Source organism: Clinocottus analis, unplaced genomic scaffold (genome assembly GCF_023055335.1).
Source record: "Clinocottus analis isolate CAN_PGR_092001 unplaced genomic scaffold, fCliAna1.0.p SCAF_17, whole genome shotgun sequence".
Lineage (NCBI taxonomy): Eukaryota > Metazoa > Chordata > Actinopteri > Perciformes > Cottidae > Clinocottus > Clinocottus analis.
In genome coordinates this window covers 18079805-18100935 of record NW_027175898.1, presented here as the reverse complement: position 1 = coordinate 18100935, position 21131 = coordinate 18079805, and the positions used below count along the sequence as shown (strand labels likewise).

Sequence of the window (21131 nt, the reverse complement as noted above, 5' to 3'; positions counted from 1 at the left end):
CTAACCCTAACCCTAACCCTAACCCTAACCCTAAATTTACAAGATTATTTAGTAAGAGCAAAAATTCCCCCCAAATATAAAAAGAAGAACAAAACGCCGAACAATAGAGGCAAATATTTCGAGTACAAAAAATGGTTCCGGAATGTCTATACGGGACAAGTATTTGAGAACAAGTTTAGGGGTAAAGTATCAATTACAAATTGTGTATATCTCATGACCTGCAAAAAATGTGACCTGCAATACGTGGGGGAAACAGGGAACGCACTCGCCACGAGAGTCGCGCAGCACAAATATTATTGCACAAAATTAAAAAATGTACGCCTTCCGGTAATAGCTGATACTTCATGGCTGGGAGTCCATGAGGGCCAGTATTATTGATCATAACCCGAGTTGGAGCTGCAAGGAGAGGAGGGTCGAGAGACAATGGATTACAAAGCTGGGAACGAGGCGAGCGGGCGGCCTGAACGAACGCTGAGGGGAGGTCGCAGGAAGGAGAATGCCTCGAGTCGGTTCATTGCTAATTAGCGTTGAACAGCTCACCCCAACCCCAACCAGGGGCAATATTTCCAAAAGTGGTTTGGAAATCCACACACAGGCGATGTCTTCAAAAATGACTCGAAGGGGAATTTGTCCACAAAGAATTGTATTTAATGTTGTGTATGGCATTGTATGTCGGGAAACAGGAAATGCATTGTCCACAAGGTTCGCACAACACAAATATAACTACACACATGCTGTAAATACACACACTTGTGCTGCACGGCTGGGAAAGGATGAGAGTCTCCATTATCCAACATGACCCCAGAAAGGAGGAAGATAGACAGTGGATAGCCCGCTTGGGCACTGGCATAACGAACGCTGTTGAGGGGAGAGTGAAAAGCAGGAAGGAGAATGCAATGGGGGCCCCGCTGCAATATAGCTTCACACCACTTGGTGGGGGTAACGCCTCAGTTGTTTAACATCATTGTGCTCAGACTTGTGCACAGATTTTGGATTCATAAGTTTTTACAATGAATCCTCATTAAAAACTACTACATAAGCACTTCATTAATCCTGTTGGGGAAATTCTTCTCTGTATGCTTGGTCCTTGACAAGGTTAAGGGACCCAAACACTCCCCTCGCTGCTCCACGGGCGCCTTCACGGGCGCCCGCGGAGCAGCGAGGGGTTCAGTGTCTTGCTCACGGACACTTCAACGTCTGCACTGTGGGGGGACCGGGGATCGAGCCGGGTACCTCTCGGTTACGGAACGACCGCTCATTCCCCTGAGCTAGAGTCGCCCCTAAACTTGTTTCAAGGTTTTGAAGAGTCACTGAAGAGATTATGGTAATTTGAATGAGCAAATGTGTTCTTTGTCTCTAATGTGTTTTTCCATCAACACAGTGCAATTCAATTTACAATAGAATATCAAATAAAGTGAACAGACAAACATAAAGCAGTACTGTAAACAAGTGTACTTGGTGTGTTAAAGTGTAATGTTGGTGTATTCAAACACAAGGTATTGTGACTATTATTAACAAACAAGGGGTTTACAAACATGCTTCATCTCACTGTCAATAACAACACATTTAATATTCTCTACACAGTCAGAGGCCGTCCTGATTCATCCTGAGACGTTGCCTGCAGAGCGGCTCGACTGAATAACCCCCCCCTCCCTCCAGTGCGAGTGCCCCTCGGGCACAACCTAACCTAAACACCAACCCCCTAACCCAACACAAAAGGAGAAAACAGGTTAAATAAAAACACTTTATAAGAGCTATTTACAAAGTCGCATGTAAACCACATATATGGAGCTATTGCATATGCAGTTATGTTTATTTTAAACTGACATAATGGACCCACTTGAGTCACAGTGTTACATATACAGTCATGTTTATTTGAAACAGATGATATGGTAAACCACTTGTATTCACTGTGTTACATGTACAATTCTGTTGATTAACAACTAGCATGGGAAACGACATATATGGCTCTCAACCGAGGCCATCAAGTGTACGGGTCTTAACCGAAGAGCGTCACTTATTCCCTTTCATGGGTTACATAGATACCAGAGATTAAGTCTTAAAGTGAACGTATGGGGAGCCTGCAGGAGCATCGGGATTCCTGCTGCTTTTCAGCTGTAGGTTTCCCAAAACAAACCCTAATCCTAATTTGATTCATCACATTTCAATTTCTTTCAGTTTTTTTGGGCATCCGCCTTGTATTTGTAGGAAAATCCAATTATTAGTTATTATTGTGAATATGCCTGACTTGAGCCTTTAAATTAGTTATTGTATTAGCTGGATGTGTTCTATGATTGTATGTGCAGGTTTACATACACATGATCAATGAATGTCTTTGTGATGATCACATTGTATCATGCCATTTATATTTAATACAAATCAATTAGTTAATTAATCAATACAGTGTTAATATGTGAATGGGCCCCAGGACCCTTTGTCCTAGAAAAATAGGGCCCCCAGGTCAAAAAGGTTAGAAACCCCTGATAAAGGATCAGAGTGACATTGTGACCTTCCCAAACAAGCAGAAAGGTTCCTCACACAAACTAGAAGCTCATTGATTCTTTCCCAAAGACACCTTGAGAGTCATAGGCTTTGTCCCCACGTCTACAGGTATTTAGGACAATGTACAGTGTGACCTTTTGTCCACATGAAAACAGAGATTGAATAAAAGTGTAAAACTGTCAAAAACTAATGCAATAAATAACTAGCTTCTATCATTTGCGTTGTTCCTTTCCTTCCCTCTCATAATCTTTTTCTCTGGTATTTGACGTAACGTTGACATCACCACTTACTGGCCCAAACTGGGAGGAATTATTACTTTAGCCCAGTGGGTTCGTGCCCAGGGCCCTCAGCAAATCAGGGGATTTTGGGTTAAAGATTATCTAAATTATCTATATTGTGATGCAAATATCATTGTTTTAAAAAATGTGATTTTGAAAATGTAGTAGGCTAGCATTATGAAATGGTTTTAATTTTTTGTGAGTTAGCCAATTAAATATCATGTTGTACAACCAACTTGATCAATTACTTTTCTTCAAAAAAGGAAACAAGAAAGATGTTTCAGGATTGAAGATATTATTCAAAGGAGAAAAAAAGTTTTTCAAAAGGCCGTAGCTATCGTCTGCCTCAACGTTTTTATATCCACAAGCTCACTTATACTTTACATTTTTAGAATTGATCAAGGTAGTAGGTTCAATTCCCACTCAGTTCACATTGACGGATGACATTGCAGTCACACCTTGGAACTGGGCAAGTCAACGTCAGGAGCTTCGTCCTCCTCTCGCCCTCCTTGCACCTCCTCCTCAGGCAGCTGCAGGGGATCAGAAGCCTTGAAACCTCTGAAGGAAGGGCTGATGGGAAAGCGACTGAGCCATCCAGTCCGTCTGACCACACTCATCCCGAAAGGAAGATCATACGAGGAGGAGGAGGAGGAGGAGGAGGATCTCCACTCAACTAAACCTCGCTCCTGTTTTGAGCCTGGGGACAAAAAATGTAAAGAACATAATGGAAGGGCATGTTGACCATTAACACATAACAGTGTGTGTTTATAAATATACGCATTCAGTCGTCACATTCCCTATTTACATACGTACATGAGGAACTGGGGGATTCAGTGTCTTGCTCAAGGAGACTTCAACATGCAAACCATGGGGAGAACAAGGATCGAACCGGCAATCTTGTGATTAGGGTACAACCACTCTCCCCATGATCTACATCCGCCCCCGTTTGTGTGTTTGTCAGTTACCTGGTATTGTGTTGTCGAGACAAAAAGCCAAAAATCCTCCAACAAACATCTCAGTGGACAGAAGAACCGTCAGGATCTGATCCAGCTCTGCAAGACCTTAAAACAGAAAAGTGATCTGTATGATATTCATCTACACAAATTAGAAAAATATATCACGTTCTATTTTGTAAAAAGTTCATGATTGAAATTCAGATGAAAATGCTTCAATAGCAAGATGTCGTCCTAACCCTGTGGAGTCAGAGGAATGTCCGTTGGCTTTTACGAAGGGAAACCTAACCTATCAAAGAGTATTGTTCCTTTTGTAATGGTAAAACATAGTATTGTAATGTTATGTCCTCACTCGTATAGCACACTGGGGGTTCAGGAAGCAGATAGGCGGTTGACTTGTGTGATGCTGTGAAGCACCCGGGGAGCAACTGGGGATTCAGTGTCTTGCTCAAGGACACTTGGGGACTATGGGAAGCCAGGGATCGAACAAGCTACCTTGCAAGTTTGTTCACAAAAAGATAGTTGTAGTACACACAAACACACCTGTGTTGATGGAGTCGGGATGTGTGTCCAAGTACGATGGCAGAGTCAGACCGAAAAACATTGAGAATCCCAGAACAAAAAGATTTCTTGATGAGTTCAAATCCACTAGCTGCAGGTTAGAGAGGCCGACGGCTGTAATCATACCTGAGAAACACCAACACACCTGCATTATGATTACCCAAGAAATATACCTGTAAAGGTATACATCATCTCTGACTGTGACTCACCAAAAAGAGTGCAAAACATTCCTCCAAGGATCGGATCTGGCAGGGAAGCGAACAGAGCTGTGAACTTCCCAACTGACCCCAATATTAACATGATACCAGCTCCATACTGCACCACACGCCTGCTGCCAACCTGTACACAAGGTAAACAACGCAAACATCCACCCCATGAACTGACTGCAGAGAACCCTTTCTTTCTGCAGACATTGGGTATGAGTCCAGTTTGAGGTGACATGATTTGTAAATCATATTTGTGTATTTCAGATACACCAGAATATTTTGCCAGATGCAATAACTTGAATGTGTCACACAAATAAACAGCCAAAGCTGTGCAACTTTTAACCGGGAGTTTGGTTTTACTTGAAGGCAAGAAGGAGCGGTTCTCTCACTGCCCTGTAGAATAGAATCAACAAGCAGTCAAGGTCTGAGTAGGGTTAGCAAATGTCTGGAACTAGTGACAGATACCCTGACTTCAAAGATCTGAGGACTAGCTACAGAGGTGGGAGGACTAGTTGCAGATATTGGAGGACTAGTTGCAAGAGGTAATGGGATCCTGATCTTTTATGATCAGGGACATCAGAAAATTAGAAAGTATTCTGTACTCAATCAAGTCTCTTCAAGAATCAGTACATTTCAACCAAACAAACCCCTCACTGGTGGGTGTGGCCTTAGTCACCTTGGTGATGCCCAGAACGCCTATGTTTGGACTGGAGGAGGTAGAGCCATTTCCTGTCCCTAAAAGACCAGCAATGATGCAGCAAACGCCTTCAGTGAAGATTCCTCTGAAACAAACAAAAACAATCAACCACCTGTGGGGCGAAGACAGCCAGGTAATACAACATTACTTTGCGTTCACCTGTTGATGGCGTGAACCGGAGGGGGTGTGGCTCCAGACAGACGAGCACAGGCGTAATAATCACCAATTGATTCCACGATGCCCGCCATGGTGGCACTCAGCATCCCCAAGACGCCAGCAACCGTGACCACCGGCAACCCCCACTGGCCTATCACAGACCAGAAGTTGGTTTATTCAGATTTATGTTCATCTTCGTCATTGTCTGACATCACAGAAGGTTAAACTAGCATTGAGGATGTTCTTATTGATTGCTCTAAGTTTAATATCCTTGTGGTCCAACAGATGCTAAAATGTGGGATTATTAGACAAAATACACGGAATAAAATGTTTTGGATTAAAGCAAATAAAAATTGATCTTGAACATGAGAAACAGTTGATACTGTTGATCTTGTGATGTATAGTTAAACAGAAGAACATACAGGTACAATTCATTTTAAGACCAGATGTTCTGCCTAACTGGGCGCAGCCTGTGAGTCGTTGATTCAAATAATAGATGTAAAGCCTGTGATTGGCTGATTTCTGGTTTCTTACAGGGGTAGGGTACTCTGAACCAAGGCGCTGAAGCCATGACGTCCCCTCGGGCGTCAGTCCGAGCCTTGTGTCCGTAGCCGTCAGGGTCGCTCGGCAGCAGGTTGGTGAGCGTCAGAATGTAGCACACGAGCCAAACCAGCATGATGGCGAGGATGATCTGAGACGTCAGAGGGAAAGACCTTGAAGTTTAGAACTCACATCTGAGAAAAGGACATGATTTGACACTTCGCATGATTTGTTTTGTGATTGTTTATTTCATATTTACAGGAAACATTTTGAAGATCTGGATTCTGGTGGAGGTCAATCCTTTCTTACTGTTGTAAACAGGAACAGGAAGTGAAGTCTCTCTCAGGTACTGAGCAAACAGCACAATGAGAAAAATACACCTGCAGAGACACAAAGAGAGAGGAAGAGAGCCATCTACTTATACTATTATTATTATGGCTGGTTGAAGGACAGCTCATGGACCAGTCTGTCTGGTTTATGATTGTAGTGACTAATGAGCCCTATGAAGAAGATCTTTGTCAATGTCAACATGGTGTAAAGAGCTACGGGGACAGATTCCAGATTCACGCTGGAAAAAAAACTGATTGGACTCAAAAGTGAGATGGACAGACAGACAGACAGACAGACAGACAGGTGTCTTACAGTGCTGACAGGCCCCAGTGAGACCCAGCTCTGTCTCCAGCTGTGGTGAACGCAGACAGGCCGATCAGTGAGACAGTTGGAGTGATGGTGAGCGGACCGATGTACTCTAGCAGCAAACCTGGCAACCCGCACAGACCAATCACAAGCTCCACTGCACTGGATACGATGATGGCCCCCTGGATCTGAAACACAGAGACAAATAATTAAAGAAGTAAACAAACACAGATAAACCAACAAAAGAAGGATTCACACACGGACAGCAGCTGTGCTCTGGAGCACTACAGCTGGACACTTTCCAGTTGACGCGAAATGACAACAATACAAATCTGTCCATCTGGCAGCCGGAGAATCCTGACCCTGAGATAAGGTCAGGGGTCAACCCTACTGGGAGTTAAACGGTCCCAGTGCACACTAGAGGTCCCAGTCTGATACAAGCAAGAGAACCAATCCCGAGGTCTCCCTTACCTCGACCGCACCTTCCAAGTGTGTTCATTAAAACACCCACTGAGTACATGTTTGACTTCCTGCTGAGAACACAGCTGTCTGTCACTTTGGTTGAACAGGGAATGAAGAGTTAGGCTTCCACTAATCCGAACCCTGACTCCACGTGAAGAAACGGCCCTGCAGGAGTGAACAGCTAGTCCACTGATCACCATAAGGATGTTTTTACTGACAGTCCTTCTCCATGAACTAGAGATGAGGCTTCAGTAGCCATTGAAGCTGCAGTCCATCTGACCCTCCAAGTGCAACACCTGGACCCAAGGATCCCAGTGCAAAACAATCAGGTACCTCTCTCATGCGTGGATGCCAGATGTGTGAGGTGCTGAGTGGAAGACTCCAGTTCCCATAAATCTCTTCTGTAGACGAAACCAACAAAAAATCCCATAATTATTGTCATTTCACAGTTATTTCTTTACAATATTTTTATATTTCAATCACCAGACGAACAGAGAGAATGGCTCACCTTCGGTGGGACACCGCCAGCGGTCAAGACCAAGTATGGCTTGGGCAGGGATCAGGAAAGCAAAAGCACTGGCCTGGAAGAGAGGAAGCCTACACACACACACACACACACACACACACACACACACACACACACACACACACACACACACACACACACACACACATCAGACTCACCTAACTCACACTGACTCACACTGACTCACCTGACTCACCTGACTCCTACTGTAGTCTGGATCAGAGTTGTGATACCAACTGTGGTGAAAATGGTTCCAACAAGCTGACTGATGGTGTTCTGATCTCGACCGACGCACATCGCTTCTGCCAGAAGAAACGGCACCGCGACAGTGCCGCTGAAACATGTCAGATAATGCTGAGGACAGAGAAGAAAAGGTAACTAGTGACATCAGCCCCAAGCCTTCATTTACCCTGAGAGACAAGGCTTCTCTTTGACTCTACAAATTGTCTCCTCTCTGTCCATATCAGGACAAAACATCAATCTTTTGTGAGAGCCAGAAGAACTTAGCTCTGTTTGAAATAGGTCTCTGTGTTTTGAAACGTAGAGACGTTACATTTCAGGGAATTTGAAGACAAAGAAAACAGAATCTGTTTATTGTTTTTAAACATGCTTTCTGCACATTACTGGTGTGATGAAGTCATTTGGTCAAGCAGTGTGCATAGTTCGGAAGATCATCCTCAGCCCTTACTTTAGGGTTAGGACGGATGAGAAGAACCTCCAAATAAAACCAAGCCACTATTCCTGGAGCGCTGTGAGTGGTCTGTAAAATATCTAACTTTGGATGAATCAGAAGTCTTTGTACTTAACAGACATTTTTCCATATTCTGACCCTTTGGAAAAGAAATTAACTCATACTAATCCAGGTCTAAACGCAGTATAATCTCAAGCTAACCGAATCAGACCAATGTAAGCCTGTCTGAAGCCAATCTAAAACCTGTACTCACAGTACATCCTCAAAGTCACCTGTAGTCCAAGTAGAATACACAGGTACCAGGGTGGGACATCTTCGATGGTGTAAATCATGTCTGACCTTACACCCTGCGCTCCTATTGGCTGTTGATTGTTTCCTTCCATTGGCAGGTGAACCCGGTCTGCCTTGTGGCTCTGCCCCTCTGATAGGGTATTATTACTCTGATCGGACAAACAGGACAATATAGTAAATAATACATTCATAGAACACAAACAGTTGCAAAGTGCAGAATCGATGCGTAACAATATTCAATTTAGTTTATTTATATCGCCCAAAATCACAAATACAAATGATTCTCAGAGGGCTTTATTCATTCTCAGTAAATCGTTGTTTTGAATGCCATTATATCACACACACACACACACACACACACACACACACACACACACACACACACACACATATATTAATTAAACACATTTCCCCAAAATACACTGGACACAGTTTGCCTGTTTGGAAATAGTTCAACTAGAAGTAAAGCTCTGAGAGTTTGAACAAAGCAAGCGAAGAAGTTCCGATCACTCGTCTCCAGAGCAACAATGATTGACAGCCGACCGCTCCAATCGGCTTGTTGCTCCGTCGCTGCGAGCTAACCCTCAAAGTCTCAACTGTTTGCTTCCTGGCTCCTCGATGGTGGAATGAGCTCATTGACAGCTCCATGAACTAAAAACACATCTTTTCAGACTTCACCTTGATTAAAGAAAGTAGCACTTAAATGTCTCTGACTGATACAAGTGTGTAGTTTAACTTTATTGAAGAATTGTACTTTCTTGATTCTTGTTGTTCTGAGTTTATTCTCACGTTTGAATGCACTCATTGTAAGTCTCTTTGGATAAAAGCCTCAGCTAAATGAAACGTAATAGAGCCAATAATAAATCAATAACCACTAATCACTTTACCTTAGAAGCATCTTCCATTCCACCTGCAGCTGATCGACCACCAAACACTGCAGAGAGAGACAGGTAGACAGAGAGCGTTTCAGGTGAAAGTCCACAAAGATCAACTACAAATTATTAACCTTCAGACACAGAAACACCTGTTCAGCTGACGTGCTCTCACTAAGACAGCCAAGTGATTATTAGTTATTGATTATGCATGTCCAAAGTGTAACTTCTCTCTTGTTATCAGTCAGCTTTCTGCGTGAAGCTGTTTGACTCAAACGCTCAGCGTCTCATCACTTCCTGTTCGCTCAAAATGTTACAGCTGATTTCATAAAACATGTTTCAGTTTACTTTTCCCCCTGAACACCAGTCCAGTCTCAGCTGCCACACACACACACACATGCACACACACACACATGCACACACACACCCATGCACACACACACACACACACATGCACACACACACATGCACACACACACACATGCACACACACACGCACACACACACACACACACATGCACACACACACACACGCACATGCACACACACACCCATGCACACACACACACACGCACATGCACACACACACATACACACACATGCACACACACGCACGCGCGCACACACATGCACGCACACACACATGCACACACGCACGCACACACACACACACACACATGCACACACACGCACGCACACAGACACACACACACACACACACGCACGCACGCACACACACGCACGCACGCACACACACACACACACACACGCACGCACACACACATGCACGCACACACGCACACACACACGCACGGGCACACACGCGCGCGCGCACACATATGCACGCACACAGGCACACGCATGTGTATTGTTCACATCATACATGTAGGAGTTGTTGTGTAGACTATGCATGTGTATTGTTCACATCATACATGTAGGAGTTGTTGTGTAGATTATGCATGTGTATTGTTCACATCATACATGTAGGAGTTGTTGTGTAGACTATGCATGTGTATTGTTCACATCATACATGTAGGAGTTGTTGTGTAGACTATGCATGTCTATTGTTCACATCATACATGTAGGAGTTGTTGTGTAGACTATGCATGTGTATTGTTCACATCATACATGTAGGAGTTGTTGTGTAGACTATGCATGTGTATTGTTCACATCATGAAGCCTGGAAGATATAATAATAAACTCACTGACCTCTTTGAACTTTGTTCTTGTATTTGTTGTAACTTGCTCTCACGTTCTTTTAGCTCCACTGGGGTTGCAACTGAAATGAGGATAAAGTGTTAAAACAAAAGAGATTATCAGAATAGGCTCATACATATGAGACAGTGATTTAATATTACAATGCCAGTAATTTATGCATCTGGATAACTGAGGGAAAGCCGGCTGTGTTAACCAGCTTCGTGAGGCCCCTGGTTCCTTGGTTCTTTAACGTATATCAAACTCACAGCAGCGCTTTCTGGGTTAATCAGCCTCACCGCTTTCAGCCGGGCAGCAGCTGCTTGCACTGCTGAGAGGGAATTGTAGTTCACACCTTTGATGTCATGCTGGTTGTAGTCCCTGCTACAACCACTGGGAGGGGATGTACTTCCCATTAATGATAACAGGTCTAAAGATAACAGGTCTAAAGATAACAGGTTTAAAGATAACAGGTTTAAAGATAACAGGTCTAAAGATAACAGGTTTAAAGATAACAGGTCTAAAGATAACAGGTCTAAAGATAACAGGTTTAAATATAACAGGTCTAAAGATAACAGGTCTAAAGATAACAGGTTTAAAGATAACAGGTTTAAAGATAACAGGTCTAAAGATAACAGGTTTAAAGATAACAGGTCTAAAGATAACAGGTCTAAAGATAACAGGTTTAAAGATAACAGGTTTAAAGATAACAGGTCTAAAGATAACAGGTTTAAAGATAACAGGTTTAAATATAACAGGTTTAAAGATAACAGGTTTAAAGATAACAGGTCTAAAGATAACAGGTTTAAAGATAACAGGTTTAAAGATAACAGGTTTAAAGATAACAGGTCTAAAGATAACAGGTTTAAAGATAACAGGTTTAAAGATAACAGGTTTAAAGATAACAGGTCTAAAGATAACAGGTTTAAAGATAACAGGTTTAAAGATAACAGGTCTAAAGATAACAGGTTTAAAGATAACAGGTTTAAATATAACAGGTTTAAAGATAACAGGTTTAATGATAACATGTTTAACGATAAGAGGTTTAATGATAACATGTTTAATGATAAGAGGTTTAATGATAACATGCTTGATGATAACATGTTTAATGATGACATGCTTAATGATAACATGTTTAATGATAAGAGGTTGAATGATAACATGCTTAATGATAACATGTTTATTGATAACATGTTTAATGATAACATGTTTAATGATAACATGTTTATTGATAACATGTTTAATGATGACATATTTAATGATAACAGGTTTAATGATAACATGCTTAATAATAACATGTTTAATGATGACATGCTTAATGATAACATGTTTATTGATAACATGTTTAATGATGACATGTTTAACGATAAGAGGTTTAATGATAACATGCTTGATGATAACATGTTTAATGATGACATGCTTAATGATAACATGTTTAATGATAAGAGGTTGAATGATAACATGCTTAATGATAACATGTTTATTGATAACATATTTAATGATAACATGTTTAATGATAACATGTTTATTGATAACATGTTTAATGATGACATGTTTAATGATAACAGGTTTAATGATAACATGTTTAATGATAACATGCTTAATAATAACATGTTTAATGATGACATGCTTAATGATAACATGTTTATTGATAACATGTTTAATGATAACATGTTTAATGATAAGAGGTTTAATGATAACATGTTTATTGATAACATGTTTAATGATGACATGCTTAATGATAACATGTTTAATGATAAGAGGTTGAATGATAACATGCTTAATGATAACATGTTTATTGATAACATATTTAATGATAACATGTTTAATGATAACATGTTTATTGATAACATGTTTAATGATGACATGTTTAATGATAACAGGTTTAATGATAACATGTTTAATGATAACATGCTTAATAATAACATGTTTAATGATGACATGCTTAATGATAACATGTTTATTGATAACATGTTTAATGATAACATGTTTAATGATAAGAGGTTTAATGATAACATGTTTATTGATAACATGTTTAATGATGACATGCTTAATGATAACATGTTTATTGATAACATGTTTAATGATGACATGTTTAATGATAAGAGGTTTAATGATAACATGTTTATTGATAACAGGTCTAAAGATACTTTTCTCTATAAATGAATACAATCTCAAGTTTCCATCTAATTTCCATCATTGACCAATAATCAGACAAAACAATTGAACTAGTTTTACCCATGCAGCCTTTTTATTGCATTCATCATCTGCACTTTGAACATTACAATAATAATAATAATAATAATATTAATAAAAATAATAATTCTACATTTGTCGTCACACAGTTGTCCAATTTTCAGTTCAGAGAAATAAAAAATGTCCTTGAGGACAGACGGATGATTATAAGATTTAAAAACCTCTAGACAACCAGCTCAGACCAGTTTGAACCAGTTTCCACCAGAGACCTAACCCACCAAGAAAGATTTGGGTTGACTCTGGGTCTTTTAGGAAGAGAAAAAGCAATATGGAAATCCACTGCCAAACCTAGACTATGAGGGACTATGACTCTGACCGACTATGAGTCTGAGGGACTAGGAGTCTGAGGGACTATGACTCTGAGGGACGAGGAGTCTGAGGGACTAGGACTCTGAGGGACGAGGAGTCTGAGGGACTAGGACTCTGAGGGACTAGGAGTCTGAGGGACTAAGATTCTGAGGGACTAAGATTCTGAGGGACTATGACTCTGAGGGAATAGGTGTCTGAGGGACTTTGACTCTGAGGGAATAAGATTCTGAGGGACTAGGACTCTGAGGGAATAAGATTCTGAGGGACTAGGACTCTGAGGGAATAAGATTCTGAGGGACTATGACTCTGAGGACTAGGATTCTGAGGAACTAAAATTCTGAGGGACTAGGACTCTGACGAACTAAGACTCTGAGGGACGAGGACTCTGAGGAACTATGAGTCTGAGGGACTAGGATTCTGAGGGACTAAAATTCTGACGGACTAGGACTCTGACGGACTGAGTCTGAGGGACTAGGACTCTGAGGGACTAGGACTCTGAGGGACTAGAAGTCTGAGGGACTATGACAATAAGGGACTAGGATTCTGAGGGAGTAAAATTCTGATGGACTAGGACTCTGACGGACTGAGTCTGAGGGACTAGGACTCTGAGGGACTAGAAGTCTGAGGGACTATGACAATGAGGGACTAGGATTCTGAGGGACTAAAATTCTGAGGGACTAGGACTCTGATGGACTAAAATTCTGAGAGACTAGGACTCTGACGGACTAGGAGTCTGAGGGACTAGGACTCTGAGGGACTAGGACTCCGAGGGACCGAGCGAGACCTTTGAAATCCATCATAGTTTCATATATTCATCATTAATAAATCAACATCGTCAGGTTACCTTATTGTTTGCTAGAGTGGAGAAACAGTTGATTATTGATTATTTATCAGGTTAAATCTAAATCCAGGACTCTGATTGGTTAATTGCTAAATCTGGATTTCAGTTACATTTAATCTGGGGAAACCATAGCACCATGAACTTCAACTTCAATGAAATGTATATTTAAAAAAGACATCCACACGTTTAAACCACATTATGATCATAACTATGAACAACTCCTCTGGTTGTATAGAAGTCTATGCTTCATGTGTTAAAGCTGCATTCTCTCTCCTGACCACCAGGGGGCAACTCCTCTGGTTGTATAGAAGTCTATGCTTCATGTGTTGAAGCTGCATTCTCTCTCCTGACCACCAGGGGGCGACTCCTCTGGTTGTATAGAAGTCTATGCTTCATGTGTTAGAGCTGCATTCTCTCTCCTGACCACCAGGGGGCAACTCCTCTGGTTGTATAGAAGTCTATGCTTCATGTGTTGAAGCTGCATTCTCTCTCCTGACCACCAGGGGGCGACTCCTCTGGTTGTATAGAAGTCTATGCTTCATGTGTTAAAGCTGCATTCTCTCTCCTGACCACCAGGGGGCAACTCCTCTGGTTGTATAGAAGTCTATGCTTCATGTGTTGAAGCTGCATTCTCTCTCCTGACCACCAGGGGGCAACTCCTCTGGTTGTATAGAAGTCTATGCTTCATGTGTTAAAGCTGCATTCTCTCTCCTGACGATCTGACATATGTGGAAGTTACACAACAAGTATAAAGCAGAACTAGAGGTTATTACTTCCATAGCGGAAAAGATTGCTCTTTTTTGTGGTTTGGTGTGAGCGCAGCATTAGCTCCGCCGTCTGGTCTGGTAAACTATGTGTAAACAAGCTGATTGCTCAATGACTCATTGATCAATGATCTGATTGCTGATTGGACAACACAAAATACAACGGGATGACATCTACACATAGTATCCTGGAAACACTTAGCGACACTTCTCTTTATAAATATAAACTCTTTACTGAAATTAATATTGATTACTGATTATTTATCAAGTGATTGATCATCAGTCGTTCTGCACAGCCAATCACAGTGCAGGATTCTCAGCGTCAGCAGCTTTTCAGAGTCGTGCTGCAGAGAAAAAGAGAGAGACAGGCGTCACTGATGATGTCATCATAGAGAGGGAGACAGGTGTCACTGATGATGTCATCAGAGAGAGGGAGACAGGCGTCTGATGATGTCATCAGAGAAAGGGAGACAGATGTCTGATGTCGGGTGACTCTGGTGAGACATAAATAAGAAAAGGGTGAGACGTGGACAGGAAGAGGGTGAGACGTGGACAGGAAGAGGGTGAGACATAGACAGGAAGAGGTGGGACATGGACAGGAAGAGGGTGAGACGTGGACAGGAAGTGGGTGAGAAGTGGACAGGAAGTTGGTGAGACGTGGACAGGAAGAGGGTGAGACGTGGACAGGAAGAGGGTGAGACGTGGACAGGAAGTGGGTAAGACGTGAACAGGAAGAGGGTGAGACATGGACAGTGAGACGTGGACAGGAAGTGGGTGAGACGTGGACAGAAGGAGGGTGACACGTGGACAGAAGGAGGGTGAGACATGGACAGGAAGAGGGTGAGACGTGGACAGGAAGTGGGTGAAACGTGGACAGGAAGTGGGTGAGACGTGGACAGGAAGAGGGTGAGACGTGGACAGGAAGTGGGTGAGACGTGAACAGGAAGAGGGTGAGACATGGACAGTGAGACGTGGACAGGAAGTGGGTGAGACGTGGACAGAAGGAGGGTGACACGTGGACAGAAGGAGGGTGACACGTGGACAGAAGGAGGGTGAGACATGGACAGGAAGTGGGTGAGACGTGGACGAGGGTATCGATGAGGGGAAGTGAAGGTGAAACAATCAGGATCTCAAGACTAAGCGGGTTCCTCATTACACTAAGATTATTATTTTGCCTGAACCTGGTCATTTGTATAGTATTTATCTAGTACTCTGTTGTATAGTATTCATTTAGTACTCTGTTGTATAGTATTTATTCATTATCAACAGCATATCCAGGGTCGGGTGTCGTGACAGCAGACCGACCACCATGTTCCAGATAATCCTGGAACCTCATCTCCTTACTCTATTTCTAAGGCTGAGCCCGACAGAGGAACCTCATCTCCTTACTCTATTTCTAAGGCTGAGCCCGACAGAGGAACCTCATCTCCTTACTCTATTTCTAAGGCTGAGCCCGACAGAGGAACCTCATCTCCTTACTCTATTTCTAAGGCTGAGCCCGACAGAGGAACCTCATCTCCTTACTCTATTTCTAAGGCTGAGTCCTACAGAGGAACCTTAATGTAAATGTTAAATCTTTCTACTCAAAGTCCATTCTCAGGTGAGTCTGGTATTAAAAACGAGACCCGTTTACCAAACATCTGTTTGCAGGTGAGAAAGTCTGAAGGCTGCTGTGACTCCTACAGTAAAACCACCACAGAAGAAGAGAGTTCAAATGACGACGATTCAAAGGGAAGTTTGACAGTATTTTAATAGATTTAAAACATCAGAAAAAAAGCAGACACAAATCAACTCGATGGATTCAATTATTTGTTTCCGTTATTTTGTCCCAAAAGTTTCTAGTTCAGGATCTCTGATCTGCAAACAGACGGTAAAAAGAGCCTTCGTCGTCATCATCATCATGGTGAGAGCAGAGCTGTCGTCCTGTCCACCAGTCAGTGTGTTCTACCTGTCTGTTTGTACTACCTGTATGTCTTGTTCTACCTGTCTGTCTGTCCTACGCTACCTGTCTGTCTGTCTCATGTTGAAGAACTGAGGCTTTAGGGTCTCCAACAGATCCAGTCTAAACTGTTTGAAAATTAATCAAGTAGTCTGATTACAGGACCACAGGGACTTGGTCCCATACAGGACTACGGGGACCTGGTGTGGTGGACTATGGGAACCAGCAGAGATCATGTGACTCCTCAACTGCTGTATTGATGACCTGATCAATCTGAGACCCCTCAGACAGTCTGGACCGCTCGGACCCAGCTCTAGACCCCCGTTTGGGACCCCTGGCCTCAGTTAGAACAACACTTTGTGTTTCACAGTTTTGTCTTTGTGAACTGAGGAATGTTTTCAGTCTGACGCTCCTCAGCAGAACCCCAAGAAACCCAGGAGAACATCACACGCCTCATTTAGTGTTTCTCTTTACACCGGTTGTAAAGCAGCTGTCAGCCAATCAGAGGGCTAGATCTTCAGACAAAGATGATCCTGAAGTTTAGTCCAGAAGCACGAGATCTACCCACAATACATCAGCAAGTTTCATTTGAGCCTGTATTCTGATGACATCACTATGACATCATCAGGTGATGCTGCGTTCACACTACTGTCAACCATGCAGCTGGTAGTGTGAATATAGCACCCACCTAAAACTGAGGACCTGTGTGAAGACAGGGGGGTGTGAACAAAGAGAGAAGCCCTGCCCACTACTCCCCAGAACACTGACAGGTAGATGAGAAGCCCCGCCCCCTTCTCCCAGAACAAGAAACAGAAACTTCAGCATCGCATGTTGTTTGTGTCAGGGAACAGTCTGAGGACAAGCTCCTCCCACTTCCTGTTATCGGCTGGGCCGAGGGACGGGGCATGCGTTTAGGGGCGCGGGAAGGAAGGAAGGCGGAGCCAGCACAGCTGACGCTACGTCTCGAACTGGGTGAGCAGCGCTCGGACCTCGGGGGTGAGCTGTTTGGCGGCGCTGGCGGCCTCGGCGATGGCGCGTCGGTACGGGCCCTTCCTCTTGCGGTCGAAGCGCGACTGGAAGCTCTCCAGGAAGGGGGCCAGCTGGGCCAGCGGCAGGAAGGAGGTGGTGGGGGACCCGAACCACGAGACCCGGGCCTCCTGCCGCACCGCCAGCCCTGTGTCGCCGCGCCGCGACACCGTGATGCCCAGCACGCGCGCCGGCCACCAGGGGAAGCCATAGATCTTGGCCCAGACGATGTCGCCCACGCACACCAGCCGCCCGTCAGGCAGTGACACCTTGGACACTAGCTTGGAGAAGACTGACGAGGACGAAGAGGAGGATGAGGAAGAGGAGGACGTAGACGATTTGCGACGCCTCTTCAGTTCACCTTCCTCCTCTTCCTCTTCGCCGCCGGCCTGCGTCTCCTCGCTGTCAACTCGAGCTGGGGGGGGAGAGGAGGAGGAAGAGGAGGAGGAGGGACACAGAGGCCCCAACAAGGAGGGAGGGGGGGCCGGGTCTCCTGGAGGGTCAAAGGTCTCTGTGGAGCTGCACTCGGAGTGGGAGGAGTCCAAAGAGTAAGGAGGAGGAGCCTCTACTACCTCCCCGTCACCTCCCCCCTCTCCCATTTCAGGCCCCTCCTCTCCTGGGGGGCGGTCCTCCTCCGCCTCCTGCACCTTCAAACTGGAGGTGCAGGAGGTGGAGGGTGACGCTTGAGGATGTGCTGTGGTTGAGGGAGGGGGCGTGTTTTGGGGCGTGTCTTGTGACGGGTCCTGTGACAGGTATTGGGGCGTGTCTTGTGATGGGTCTTGGAGTAATTCTGGGTCGGGTGTGGGGGCGGGGCTTGAAGCAGGTTTAGGGGGCGATGAGCGAACGCTCTGCTTGGGGGGCGAGGAAGAAGAAGAGGACTCCTGGTCCTCGGTACGATACCTTTGGGGTTTGAGGCGCATCCGGGGCGGCAGCTCCACAAGGCTCGGGCTGACTGCGCTGAGGTGCTGCAAGCGGCGAGTAAAGTGCACCTTCTGGTTGTGGTTCTGCAGAGCCGCTGCACGGGTCACGGCCTTGGTGCGGTCCTGGGTATGACCCTGGTTCTGGTTCTGGTCTTTGGATTGGCGATGCGGTGGCCGCGGACTCCTCGCCAGCTTCTTGAGAACCTGCCGCGCTTCGGAGCAGTCGACAGAAGAACTTTTGGCCAGAACCTTTTTCGGGTTCAGCTTCAGACACATGCGGCTGGATGAAGATGAGGATGAAGACGAGCCCACGCCCCTCAGGACACGGCCAGAGGAAGACGAAGATGACACACGGATCCCTGATGAAGATCGTCCTCCCTTGTCGTCGCTTCTCAGCCGCTTGACCTCAGAAGATATCGGGCCCTCGGCCGGTCGCCGCCGCCGGGACTCCTCGACTCTCGGGTCCCCCGGGCCCCGCCGGGCCTCCCGCAGCCCGCCGGACGCCACCACCCCTTTGCACTTGTCGCAGAGCACCTGGCGGGGGCGGAGCTTGATGGCGTTCATGATGGAGGTCGGCTCCTCGCAGCGATAGCGCCGCTTCGGCCGCTTGATCTTGCGCGGCAGCGGCTGAGGTAAGGCCTGGTTGTACGTGTCCCTGATGAACAGAGGGGGCGGGTACGGCGCCCCCTCCTGGAACAGCGGCGGCGGTTTGGAGGTCCAGGGCTGAGGCTGGGGAGGGGGCGGGGCCACAGGGACAACCTCTTGTTGGCTGGACGGGACAACGATGGACGTAGGCAGGGACGGCACCGACATCTGAGGGCGACTCTGCTCGTCTCGTCTGGGGAACACCGTGATGGGAATCCCGTACGGGCCGAACCTAGCACAGGATGAGAACCTTAGAGACTCAGCCAAACAGGATGAGAACTTTAGAGACTCAGCTAAACAAACAGGATGAGAACCTTAGAGACTCATCCAAACAGGATGAGAACCAGAGAGATTTAGCGAAACATGATGAGAACCTTAGAGACTCAGCTAAACAGGATGAGAACCTTATGCTGTGTTCACAACGAACGCGACAAAAAAATTCACGTTGTGTCTACCGCATCAGTTGTGTCGCGCAACAAAAAAAGTGTGTTCACACCAAACGCAACACGACTAATCGAGCCGCCACAAAGGGGCGTGGCTTATCTCTGTAGCTTCTCCCTGGGAAAATAACAATATTTTACGCTATAAACTATGGAAGAAACAACCACAAGTTCTGCTTTATACTTGTTGTGTAAATTCCACATACGTCGGAACATCAAACTCCATCGTATCTGGGTACATAATATCATCCGTAGTAGCACAACAGCCAGACGGCTGCTATCATCGCTATCACCGGCAGAAGTTTGAACGACAGGACGGCGGTGACGAGTGGCATCTCAACGACATCTCAACGCCGATTGGCTGACGCAACTATGACTCACGCGTTTTTGTCGCAGGAGTTGGGAAATTTAAACTCGCGCGACAAGCTGTCGCGTCCAACGCTCTGTTCGCCCCGCGGCAAACTCGCTGTTCGTGTCGCCTCAAACGCGTCTGTCGCATTGCTCGCCAGAAAAGACGCGTCTACGCAGCTGTGCAGTGACTTTGCATGTAATCTGGTCCTGTTCGGTTTGAACACAGCATTAGAGACTCGGCTAAACAGGATGAGAACCTTAGAGACTCAACTAAACACAGGATAATCAGGCGTGTTCTAAATTTTAAAATGTTTTTAGCATTAAACACATTACCGCAAATCATAAAACAAATGTTTTGTGTGGAAGACAGTGATAATAAATTATTCAATTAATAATGAATGATAAAGTATATTTAATAATGTATATTGTATGAATGATGTATGAATGTACTCATACTATTTTATTAATATAGTAATATTATTGATATACTAATATAGTAAAATATTAATAATGTATTATATATTAATATACTAATATATTATATTCATAAATATTTAGTTATTGAACATTAATACACATTATTAGTTATTGAACATTAGAATATTAATATATATTAGTTATTGATCCTCCTGGGTGCTGTGACGTCATACCTTCTGGACACGTCCATCAGAACTCCAGAGAACAGCTGCGTCCCGACCCGGAAGGACACCACCAGCGCGTCATCGATGACGTGATCCAGGGAGACCCGGACTTCCGACCCGGGACTCAGATCCTGCTCGGAGGCGAGACCGGGTTCAGGTCCGGGTTCCGGCTGAGGGGAGTCCTCCCCGCTGGGTCTCTCTGGCACCGGCCGGCTCCTCGGGGACCGGGACCGGCAGGGGTCCCGCAAGTCCGGGAGCTCCTCGGACCCAGTCTCCAGGACCGACAGCCTCAGCTCGGGTTGGACTCTGTAGTCTCGGTCCCAGTCCCGGCCCGCGGTCTCTGCCCGGTCCGGTTCTGCCGGTTCCGCTAAAGACAAGCCGGCCTCAGTGAGGGGGGGGTGCTCCGGGACGGAGTGCAGGAATACAGCTGCGGG

General features: G+C 44.8%; 2 protein-coding genes across 2 annotated transcripts in view; both read right to left on the bottom strand.

Annotated features, from left to right (window-relative positions):
* Window positions 1-3232: 3232 nt before the first annotated feature.
* Window positions 3233-9404, bottom strand: slc23a1 (solute carrier family 23 member 1). Its single transcript, XM_068580615.1, has 14 exons — window positions 9387-9404; window positions 8481-8648; window positions 7714-7871; window positions 7500-7588; window positions 7325-7392; window positions 6536-6717; window positions 6153-6273; window positions 5888-6044; window positions 5357-5504; window positions 5177-5282; window positions 4504-4633; window positions 4277-4420; window positions 3746-3841; window positions 3233-3477 (listed from the first exon to the last, which is right to left on the bottom strand). Exons 1-14 carry the CDS (start codon window positions 9402-9404, stop codon window positions 3233-3235), a joined length of 1830 nt encoding a protein of 609 aa, XP_068436716.1.
* A 5093-nt stretch (window positions 9405-14497) lies between these two features.
* pwwp2a (PWWP domain containing 2A) overlaps window positions 14498-21131 on the bottom strand; it is a 6952-nt gene continuing 318 nt past the window's right edge. The window contains exons 1-2 of the mRNA XM_068580952.1: window positions 20707-21131; window positions 14498-19497 (exon numbers count right to left, since the gene is read on the bottom strand). The exon at window positions 20707-21131 is cut by the window's right edge and continues 318 nt beyond it. Coding sequence (XP_068437053.1) covers window positions 17631-19497; window positions 20707-21131 — 2292 coding nt within the window. The 3' untranslated portion in view covers window positions 14498-17630. The remainder of the gene's footprint in view (window positions 19498-20706) is intronic.

What these genes read in the sequence shown, in the direction of transcription:
- slc23a1 (XM_068580615.1), bottom strand. An exon ending in GTTCAGAGTACCCTACCCCT is followed by an intron (nt 5,505 to 5,887) that starts GTAAGAAACCAG and finishes GGTCTGTGATAG; the next exon opens with GCCAGTGGGGGTTGCCGGTG. An exon ending in GCGTTCTGGGCATCACCAAG is followed by an intron (nt 4,634 to 5,176) that starts GTGACTAAGGCC and finishes CCTTGTGTACAG; the next exon opens with GTTGGCAGCAGGCGTGTGGT.